The 12,052-nt window shown below is 34.2% G+C and overlaps 1 protein-coding gene and 1 pseudogene across 1 annotated transcript; one reads left to right on the forward strand and one right to left on the reverse strand.

The window, feature by feature from the left end:
• The first annotated feature begins 1,984 nt into the window (after positions 1-1,984).
• On the forward strand, positions 1,985-5,976 carry LOC107914602 (shewanella-like protein phosphatase 2; annotated as a pseudogene).
• A 470-nt stretch (positions 5,977-6,446) lies between these two features.
• LOC107914601 (stearoyl-[acyl-carrier-protein] 9-desaturase, chloroplastic) lies at positions 6,447-11,420 on the reverse strand. The gene is made up of 3 exons (XM_016843547.2): positions 11,147-11,420; positions 7,573-8,074; positions 6,447-7,273 (listed from the first exon to the last, which is right to left on the reverse strand). Exons 1-3 carry the CDS (start codon positions 11,269-11,271, stop codon positions 6,713-6,715), a joined length of 1,188 nt encoding a protein of 395 aa, XP_016699036.2. The 5' UTR covers positions 11,272-11,420; the 3' UTR covers positions 6,447-6,712.
• Between the last annotated feature and the right edge of the window lie 632 nt (positions 11,421-12,052).

Genomic DNA, 12,052 nt, shown 5'->3' on the forward strand with positions numbered 1-12,052 from the left:
TCCTCTGTAAGTTTTATTGCATGCAAGTCAGGCAGTTACACGAACAACCGTATGACCCTACTTAGAGAGTTACATGTGACCCCTGCAGTCAAATTTTTCTAAATTTTTTTTAAACTTTCCAAATGTTTCCAATTTAGTCTCAGATTGTTTCTAATGTATTTCTAAGGCTTCAAAGGCTCGATTTAGGGACAATATGTACGTGAATGAATTATTTATGTTATATATGTATTAATGTATGTAATGTATGTTTTAATGTTTCGTTTGTATGGTAATACTTTGTAACCCTATTCCGACAATGGATACGGGTTAGGGGTGTTACAAAGTGCGACAATAGTACCTGTCGCTGCCCAGGGGCTACGTTCATTGTTTTGATCAGTTAGTCAGGCAATTCATGAGCCGCTTCTTGGCCAACAATACACTTCAACAATCCCTGGCGTATAATCATCTGCCAAGAAGCAAATGAATCCCTTAGGGATTATGCCCGTCGATTAACACAACGACTATGACCAGAAAAGGGGTTATTGACAAATGGGCCGTCCAAGCCTTCATTGTTGGAACCACCCATAAGCATTTGAGGTACTTCATCATCGGGAATACTCTGAGCGAGTTTTCTAATTGATATGAGATGGTTCACAAATTCTCAGAAGGAGACGAAGTTAAAAAAGTTCGTGCTAATTCCTTTGTCCCTAAAGCTTTACGGATGAAATTCGTCCCTAATTATTTTGATATATTATTATGTATTTGGGGATGATTTTCGTCTTTAAACCTTTAGGAGGGAAATTCATCCTTGATTATGAAGACGTTTTTTTCATAATTGTCCTTAAAACTTTTTAGAGACATGGTTTTAAAGGACGTAGGTAAGGGACAACCTAAGTTGTCTCAAATATATTGGAGATAATTTTCAAACTTTTAAAGACGTTTATGATCATCCTCAAAGCCTTTAATTTTGTAGTGAACATAACTATATTCCTTAAAGAAACCCCGAGCTTCAATCCAATAAGAGAAAGGAAAAATCATTCTATTGATCGCTTTATCCCTAAACACACTGGTTTCAAATAGAGCAACAACATCTAGATTAGACCTAATCATAGGCTAGGCCACCGTCTAAGCTCGAAGGCCTGCTCAAAAAGTGGAAGGGTTTAAGCAAAAATAGAGGCCCGAAAAATGGGCTTGAACAAAAATAAGAAAACGGGCCGGGACTTGGGTAAGATTTTTTTGGCCCAGGCCCGACTTAGCCCGAATTTGCCTAATTTTTTTTCTTGTTGCTGTTTTGTTGCCATTTTGCTCTTAGATTGCTGCTATTTTGTTGTTATTGTTTAGATATTGTATAGATCTTATTTTTTTGTTAATTTTACGACTATTTTAGAGTCATTTGCTTGCTAAGTTGCAACTATCTTAGTGTTATTTAAGTATAAAGACATTTTTTAATGTATTTTCAATTTGTTGAGAAATATTTATTTTAATAATTTTTAGTGCATTTGAAGTATTATATTTTTTAAATTTTTTATATAAAAAATTAATACGGGCGGGTCGAGTCGAGCTTTGGTTGAGCATTTATTTGTTTAGGTCGGGCTTGGGTAAAATTTTAAGCATATTTTTCAGGTCTGGCAGAGTTTAGAAAACATGCCTAAAATTTGGCATCGGCTCAGCCTGTGATCAGGTCTAATCTAGATCATGTTGTTTACAATATTCTTTTATGTAGTGTTTGGAACGAGTATTTTAGAATTTGTATTTGAATTTCAAAAACAATGTAAATTAAGTAGTGAATTATTTAGGAATATAACATTCGTGATCATTTCTCAAAATTTAAGGATTTGTTAGAAGTCTATTTAGTAATGTATTCGAAATATTTAAAAATATTTTTGAATTTGATAAATTCATATTTTTATACTTTTCTAATATATGTTAGATAGAATCTCAACTAATTCGTTGACTTCGTTATTACCATTTACATAATAATAGAAATTTTCTATATTTCTAAACTACCAAATTCGAGATTGCCACAGCCTTGAAAATTGCACATCAACATTCTTAAATAAAAAACCCTAAACCCTAATACGAAGAGAAAAGAGATGGAAATAGACGCATGGCAACCCTTCCACATCTTTCGCTTAACACCATCTCTGCACTCATGGTAACCATGGCCTCCTTAGGATTTGTAAGGTTGGTCGCCACTGTTTCCATTGTCTCTAAAGTAGGTACAAGTGCATTGGCGCCTGATGTCTTCATTTTCCATGGTATGGTAAGCTTATCTGGTGGAGGTAAAGTAGAAATTCCCTCAATTTCCTTCTGCATATCTTCCATAAAATCATCAGGTCAACTACAGTGTTTTCGTCAACCCCAACTGCGAAGTGCTTTGATTGGTCCTGGGTGGTTGTAACTGGACATTTTATTTTGAATACCACAGTGAGCATTTCAAAATACAATCTAACGTGGATATACAGTATAATTTCTATTTTTTAATAATTTAAATTTAATAATAATGTCAATGTAATAATGTAATTAGCAATAAAGATTTTAGTGTGTTTAAAAGGTTGAATAAACTCATGTTTTTTAAATCTCATGGCCTGATGGACAATAGTATTTACTATTTTAGGTGTGATTTAAATTTGAATCATATTAGTTGCGAAGGTTGTTCGTATTTTATCTTGTTATTATGATTCACCAAAAAAATACTCATGTTTTTATTTGTTAATGATATTACTTAATGGGCCAATATTAAGGCCCACGCTGTTTTGCTTGCCCAACCATAACCAATCCAGGCACCACCCATTCCTTCGTTTCCTTTACCTTTCAAATCTGCAGCATTTCCTTTCTGTTTCTCTTCTCTGTATTCAGGTTAAGATAAAAAAAGAACCCCATCAGTGCTTTGGGATTTTCAGGTCAGCTTCCGCTCCACCGCTGTTTTTTTATGGCTCTTTATATGTGTTACTTTAAAAGGGAAAGAAATTGCTTGGTCAAGTTGAAAAGTGTGAGAGAAAGATTGCTGTTTAGCAAAACTTGGAGGAACCACTTATTTGTTTTAAGACTTTGGGTTGATTTTATATGAATTTAATTTGTTTTCAGTGGTATGAGAAATGGGTTTTTCTTGGATAGTTGATAGCTGGTTACTATTGTTACGATTTGTTACAAATATTCGTTTGATTTAATGATTGTTTAGAGGATGAAGTATGAACAATGCCTGTTTTTGTTGCTATGAACTTTTTGCTTGAAATCAGTATTATTTGTGTTTGAATTTTGATGCCTTATTTGCTTTTTCTGTTTAATAATCTAAACATCACTTGTTGTTACCAAACTGCTTAGCCATTTGTTTCCAGAACCAAGAAGCACTAAGTTATCCGTTGATATCAAAGCAAGTAGTATTGTTTTGAATAATAAAAAATTGAAACTATATATATCTTTTATAAAATGAATTGCATGATTTTACTTCATAAGGAACAATGGAATTACTGTTGCACTTTAACTGGTTATATATTTTTTATTTGGAGAAGGGGATTATAATCTTGTTCTTTCTGTAGCGATCATGCTGTAAATCAGCAATGAAATCTCAAAAATAAATCAACATGATGTGCTAGATAATTTGTTTTTTCTTCTTGTTTGTTAATTTATAATCATGTATCATGCAATAGAAGATTCCTCAAATTGCTGTAATATAAGATTGGGATTTTTTTGGATATTTCCTTCTTTTTTTCACGTTTTGTTGCTTTCCATCGCCTTTCTGAGGAACCATATAGGCTAATAGAGTTAATTTCTAAGGGAGCATGTTTTTGTACTCCTTTTTTCCCCATTTCCAAGTGGAGTTTTGGAAGATAGTAGACTAATATCTTGGTGAATTTCAGCTTGGACGGTATTAACACATTGGGCCAATTTTCTGCTTTGAGATGGCTGGACTATTTGCTTATTATGGCAGCCTTGCACCAAAGACTAAGAATATGGTAGTCGCGGGGGGTTTGACAGCATTCGTATTTGGTGTATATTTCTATACTATGAGAGCTGTTGGAGGTACAGATGAGCTTCAGGTGGCTATAGATAAGTTGGAGGAGCTGAAAAAGCAAGAGGGGAAGTGAAACATGGGATCAATGCCTTGATCTCATTAGTCTTTTTTGTGACAATGTAGTCAAGATCTAGGCAAAGGTCATTTAAATGACAGACAAAATTATGTGTTTAAAATCTGTGTTTTGAACTATTTGTCTTTGTTTGTTATACATTATATTGTAGTTGATAATAATAAAAACTTATTACTAGTTTTCCCTTGGCTGTATTCTTTAAGTTTTTATGGTGTTACGACCTTTTGTGATGACAGCACTGGTTATTGTTGGAGAAGCTCAAAAGTCAAACCCTAATTTTTGTGTGTTTCTGATGTTGTTGCCCCTATAGCAACCAGCCAATTGCCTTTCTCCGGACAGGTCCAAAGGCAAGCGCAGGCACTTTTATAGTTTAAAAACTTCATCCCATTGGTTATTTTTCATTTATATTTTGTATCTTGGAAGGTTTGGTTAACCTGTAGTAATACTTTTTACTGCATAGAACTGTAGGCAGCCATTGCGATGTGGAGATTTGTCACTTTTCTTTTCCATTTGCTTGAACATTCCAGGCAACCATAAGTGTTCCTTGACATGTCCTGATGGTTCCTCCAGTTGAAAACAGTAATGCATTAACTTCATCATAATTAAATTCAATTCGGTAGTTTGATCCTAGTAAAGCAATTCTAATGATTTCTAATAACCCGAAATAAAAATGACCCAAGTATTTGTTTAATCAAAATTAATCTGGTCGAAAATAAGTTGACCTGTCGTCAAGTCAACCTTTAATGGTGGTTGGTTTTCAGACTTGATGGCCAAAAGCAATCCCTAAAAAATAATGGAAAACAGCATCAGTCCACAAGAGAAGATGATCATCAACATGTGGAAACCTTCATTTCTTACATCATTTGTTGACACCTTCGTAGACTTGTCTATCAGCGGCCTCATTTTGCCCAAGCATGACCATCAACAAATTCCTCAAAAATCCCTTCAAACTCATTACCCTTCCCCCAGTTGTGTCGTTGCTACTGGTGGCCTCCATGGCGATCTCGAGAAGACCATGCAAGCCTTCCGTCTTGGTGGCCTCATTGATGGGTCCAATTATTGGTTTGGTGCGTCTACCACCGTTGTTCAAATAGGTGATGTGCTCAAGATCCTTTATTTCTTAAAGATGTTGAAGCGTGAAGCTGTTAAAAATGGTGGGCAAACTGATAACTTTGAATGGCAATCATGAGATAATTAATGTTGAAGATGATTTTAGGTAGGTAACTATAAAGAGTTTGGAGGAAGTCATTGTTTGGGCTTATTGGTATGGTGTTGGGAACAAATGAAGAGTTTGTGTCGTGGGTTGGAAATGCCTTTCCAGGGGATTCCTTCATCAATATTTCATGGCATGCTTGAAAGGTTTTGTGATAGTTTCAGAGATAGAACTGCTACACTGAGACCTAATGGTCCAATTTCCCGTAGATTATTGGCTGATAATGCGACTGTTTTAATGGTAGGAGATTTTGTGTTGGTCCACGGAGGGGTTTTAAGAAACATGTGGATTATGGGTTGGAGAGGCAGATGTTGACAGGAAACAAGGGCTTGGATTGTTGATACCAGTACAAGTCGAAGGGAAAGCTTAAAAGTTTCGAGTATCTAAGCTACCAAAAGCCGTTGCCTCGTTAAGTACTGTACCTATATTCGTTTTCCGGAAACATAATGAGTTATGAATTTCTTGAATTTCAGTCTTGGTTTTGTAGGATACGAGTGTTAGGGACTTGATCGATGCAAACACTTGCTTAGCAATTTTAGGTATTGATCAATTTGTTTGACTTTGTCGTCGTCGTATTTATGTTAGGTTATTATCGTTTTGTTGCTTGGACAACAAATCTTAAGCCTGGATTGCCATAGCTGTTGTTATACATGACATGGTTGCAATTTACTATGGTAACATTCATTACCTCGCTTATAAGTTCTTCTTAAGTTTTCATTGTATATAGACTTGTGTCAAATGATCCTCTTCAAAGCTTTGAAGACGTACATTAAATATTTTACACTGCATTCCGATCTAAATATCAAAGGTAGAAGTTCGCCCGAGAAAGGCCATTTTAGGAGGCAATTTTGTTGATAGCTAAATCTTGATAATGAGTTCATTTTTCTCAGTTACCAAACACTAAAAAAACTTGCATGCAGATGAAAAATTTGGAAATGAATTTGCTTGGTACCCGAATTCGAGAATGTTCCAAGTCAAATCCAACTTGATTATTCATAACAAGCTGAACTTAAATAACCCAAACAATCAAAGTGTAAAATATTAAATCCCAAACTCAGAAAAATTAAAATGATAGAACTCAAACTCTATAATTTAGCTTCAAACCAAAAGTCATCAAAACCAGACTCAAATTCACCGAATCTATATCAAAACATTAAAACCCAATCGACACAGAAGCATAAGTCTGTATATAACTGATCGGAAATCAATTGAATTTGATCCAGTTCATAGCCACTTTGGTTTGGGTACTAACGGATTATAAACATTATTTATCCAGTTTAAAACTTTTAACTTGAATCTGATCGACTGAAACTTGTTCAAGCAAACATTACATGGGGGAATTTAAAAAGAGAAATTGCATGTTGAAAACTTCTACCTCTGTTGCAGGAAATTGAAATCACCATTTTTCATCTTCAGAAAATTTAAAAAAGCCTTAGAGCTGGACTTCTCTATCAAATATCCAGCTGAATGGAACCCTGGGTGCTTCCTTGGCCCTTCCTTGAGCTCTCTCTTCCAGCCTTCGAATTCTTGGTGGAAGTCCGCACACATAATCCTGAGCTTTACGCCCGTCGGCTGAAAGTCCAGTTAACTCCGTCACCTTCCATTTGTTCACCAGGAACTCTAGTATATCAGCATAGTCTCTGGCAGTGTAAACCCCAAGTCTCTGTGCAACAGCTGAGAAATTATCAAAAAGATTGTCATCTTGGCCATCATACATCAAGTGTGCTGGCATGGAGATTTTCTTCCTCATCATGTCAGCAAAAGCCAGGACTGTTCCGTCGGGATCGATCTCAAAGAGCTTTTCAACGATTTTAGTATATGCAGTCTCGTGGCGCTTTTCATCAGAGGCAATGTTACCACATATCTGAGCCAACTTGATGTCACCATGCTCCTTTGCGAGCCGGGCTGTATTCCCATGGGAGATGAAAGTTGCCCTTTCTTGGAATGATGTGTAGATGAATCCCAGATAAGGATTATTCTCAGTACGTGGATCCTATTAGATATACATTAGAAAAAATAAGAAGAAACATGGCATATTGAATGCATGTTTTTTTTGTGAGAGAGAAGTGATTTAACTTCCTCAGGGTGGTATACGGGGAAGGCGACATCAGTGGGCCAGTTTCTACACAATTTAGTGAAATTCCAGAAGTGATATAGTGCAACGTTTTAATGCATTCATTTTCAGAAGATGAACAACAAAGGGTTTGATAAAGTTTTGCAAGTTAAGTGCATCATAGGATTCAAAATTAAACTACACAATGTGAGAAAATTTATAGTAAGCATCTTACTTACCATTCCTGATCCAATCAAATACTGGATTGTCTTCTCAATTTGCCTCATGTCGACCCTTCCGGACAAGTAGAGATACTTATTAAGTAGATCACCATGCCTGTTTTCTTCAGCAGTCCAAGCCCTTGTCCATATTGCCCAAGGAGTAAGGCTAGCACCTGTTTCATCACGAACTCCATCTAAGGTATTAAGCATTGTTTGGTAAGTTGGAAGAGCTTCCTCTGTGATCATGTCACCAACCAAAACAACAAAGTAATCATCTGGAATCTCCTTTGCCCTTTCCCTAAGTTCTTTGACTTGCTCGTGAAATCCATCTGATGCAGGATCCGGAAGAAAATCTTGGGGTTGCCAACATTTCTCAACCGGTTTGAGGTAAGTTAGAATGTTGTTCTCAGCCCAGTCCTCCAAAGATTTGAAGATCTCAATCTTCTGAGGTGGCATCGAGTGCGTGACCTGAACATGCACCTCCCTAGGAGGCATGAAAGGCTTCTTGAGATCAACCTCTCTGCATTAAGTGAAATGAATTCCCAATTACTTTCTTATCAACCAGATATGTCAGTAACGATAAAAGGAAACAATAAAATGTAAAAGCACAAAACCCATCTCACAAATTTGTCCACGGCATGTACCAGGAAATACAGCACATGAAATGCAAAAGCAATGCAAAGAAACAGGCATTATATATGCACAACAGGACTAAATTTCATCTTTGAGGGTAGAAGTTCACATAGACCAAGTAGAGAATCAAATGAGAGACCGGATGTTACAATTGTGAGCATCGGAGTAAAATATAAGGACCAATGCAGCAGCAGACCCACTTGCAGAACTACAGTAGTATAAATAAGTGATACCATCTGAGAATTCATCTCATTAGATTTGAAGTAGGCATGGAATGTAAACTATCCTGCTTTTAAGTGCAATTATCAATTATATAACTTCGTCTTTCATTTCAAAACAAAATTATGACACATCCAAGGAAAGTAATCAAATTATCAGAATTTTCGTTGGGTGGGACCCATTTATATGCAATGTCAAGGCATTAAATTACCATTTATTTATAAGGAAAAGCACAAGTAACTATCAGCAACTCTCAACAACCATAAGAACAGACACCATATGAGGGAACCAACAGAGAAACTCAAACCAAACAGAAGGAAAAGTGCATCAAACTAACAGGAGAAAATGGATAGATGTCTATTCATCATTACCTAACATAGTATTTGAAAACTAGATCAAGAATGGACCACAAAGATGCCCAAAACTGATACCAGGAAGAAATCTAAAAAATTACTTGAAATGTTCATTTTCAAATACATGAATATTCAGCCATGACTTAAAATTTGTAAGGAAATCACCAAATTTCGGTGACCTAATAACGGAAGGTAAGAATGTCAAGAGTATCAATACTAGGTTCAGGTTCAGCAATTATACTAGTCAAACATACACAAAATGATACAAGTTAAAAGATAAAAACAAAGAAAAAGTACGAAATACTCGGTTGATTAAAATGTTAAATGAAGTAGATTCAAAGGAGAAACGCAAGCATTTTCAAAAAATTGTGCAAGAAAAAGAAGCAATCATGGAGACATTTTATTCAGTTTAAATACCATGTTTATATGAGAGAATAAAGCGTACAATGAATGAATGGTGATTGCTGTACTTATAGCCAAATACTTATCCAAGAATCAAAAAGAAAATAAGTCCCAAAATTCAAACTGAAAGAATTCAACTTGAAAGATAACCAAAATCCTAAAGACTAGGAACTAAATTAGATTTCTGACAGAAGTTTAAATAATTTAATGATAAGATCACTACTAGTTTAAAGAAAAGAAAAAGGAATAACACAATATCAAATCAAGGAAGGAGGACAACATATTCTGAACTACTTCAACCAAATTGAATATTCTTTTCAAAATGTAGATTCAACTATATTTTAAAAACAAAATGGAACCATTTGAAAAAAAAAAGGAAACATTATGTTATTCATCAGCTAGTCTAGAGAATCTGAACTACTTCCACCAACTTGAATTTTCTTTTCAAAGACAGATTCAACCATATTGAAACAAATTAAAATGACATAAATGGAAAATCGGAAGACCGTTTGTGTGGAACACTTGCATGATTCGCAATCAAGTTAAACACAGTGGATAACATGGATGCAGATGCAGCATGCACAATGATATAACATTAGCATTCTCTTCATAGAAATAAATTTAGAGATGGGCACGGATGAAGCAACACATTTAACTACTTGCATTTGTGGATGAGCCCCAGAAGTCCATAAATGAGACATTATCAATTTCAGACAAATGATGCACTCTCAACCGATCAGTTGATCATAAACTTGGAAGAACATGCTTCAATACAATTTGCATGAATACTAATAAGGAAAATACGGATTAACTAGATAAAATATAAGATTCTTTAAAAGAAAAAAAAGTATGTATATCACAACAGAAATAGCTTCCCAGTAATTCAAACCCCAAGAAAAATTTAATTCCTTCAGAAAAAAATAGTTGAGAAAATAATTAATATCCTAACCACTCCCAAAACTACCAAACTGTAATAGACAAATAGAAAATTAGTGAAGGCCGTAACATCATAGATTACAGCAAAGAGACCAGACAATCAATAATGGTTAAGAATATTTATAAAATACAATTTACAGGGTATTTTCGGTTTCGTGAACTCCTCTCAAACAAAAACGAGACATGAAGCAGGAAAAACCAAATAATTGATTTTTCTTGAAAGTTAACATCACAAAAAAAAAAAAAAAACTATTGATAAGAACAAGCTATCGAAAAACATGTTCCACATTGCTTTGTTCTTACATCTTTCGTTCAAACCATCCAAAACACATTTAACAATGGAAGCTGTCCACATCAAAATAAGAAACCAGCATATCTTACAGTTAAACAAATCTTAAAATCCAACAAGAAACACGCGCATCAAGATTAATATACTAGAGAATATGCTAAGGACAAAAAAAAAAAAAACCTTGGAGCCTTCACATAATAGCTACATAAAGCTAGAAACTTAAATATGACACATGGACCTCTTTCACTCTCAAGATCCTTATCAGGCGATAATTCCAATGAAGCACATAACTCAGTCTAAAACCAAGTTATCAAAGTCTCAATTTTTATAATAAAAATACAAAACAACCCACCAAACATGAAACCAAATCACAAAAAGATCAAAATAAAGAAGGAAAACACAAATTTAAAAAAAATAAAGAAAAGAAAAAGAGAGAGAGCAAAAATTATTTAAAGAAACGTGTTTTCCCTATTCTTGCACCTTAATCAGTAAACCTTACATACATAAAAACATAATACTGAGCTAGAAAGTATAAACATTTAATAAGAAACGAACCTTATTTCAGTCGTTTCTAAATTGAAAGTATTATCCCAAACAGAAAAGAACAACATTACCATTAAACAACAAGAACATTAAGATCACAAGATATATGTAAGTTAGCAGAAAAGAAAAAAGACCCAGATGCAAAATGAGGTAAAAATAACGGAAGAAGAATCAAAATCCATGATTTAACAATAAAATATGAAAGAAAGAGACGAACTTGGAACCAGAACGAAGAGTAGAGGCCATGAAAAACTTGGGAGACCTAAGGCCGGCCATTGGTGGAAGAGCAAATGAAGGGAGTTTCTGAGATTGAAAAGTGATGGGGTTGAATTTCAGAGCCATTTATTTTTAGGTATTTTGGGGGGTTTAAGAGCACTTTCTCTTTTTTGTTTCGGTTTGAGTTCTCGAGCTTTGGCAGCTTCAGTTTCCTCCACAGAAAGTGCAAACGCTTCTCGAAAGAAACATAGCCTATTTAAGGGATACTGACCTTCATTATATTTTAACATTACCCCTCACTTTCCTTTTAATTACTAATTGCGCATTCATTTATTCTTTATAATAATAAATTAGTAAAAACGACAAAATAAATTGGTTAAAGTACGAGGTACAAACACATCATTCCTTCGGTTAAAAATTTTATTCATTGGGTATGATATGCACATGGTACGTCATGTATAACTGTCGAGTTATTTCGTTTACTATGTCAGTTTTTAACGGTAGAATAGATAAAATTTCTAACAAATTGATATTTTTCTAGATGAATTAATTTATTCATTTTTTAAGTGGAAGGAGCCAAAATGTAATTGAATTTATAATATAATGGTAATCATCCTATTTTATATTACAATTATAATTTTATTATTCAATAATACTTCAATTAAATTAATTAAAATTTGTAAAATTTTAATTTAAAATCTGAATCATATCAAGTTTAAGGAATAATGGTAAAAGGATTGTTGTTTTGTCTACCAAATCTTTTTCAAATGTTAGGTTGGTATTGCGAAAGTTAATTAATGTTTACTCTTTCTCTATTTTCAATTTAGAATATTAGAAAAAACTTATTAAATATTCAGAATTAGAATTTGAGTAGTAATATAAAATATTCCAAAATAAATAAAATCAA

The sequence above is a fragment of the Gossypium hirsutum genome, chromosome D10 (genome assembly GCF_007990345.1).
Source record: "Gossypium hirsutum isolate 1008001.06 chromosome D10, Gossypium_hirsutum_v2.1, whole genome shotgun sequence".
Taxonomy (NCBI): domain Eukaryota; kingdom Viridiplantae; phylum Streptophyta; class Magnoliopsida; order Malvales; family Malvaceae; genus Gossypium; species Gossypium hirsutum.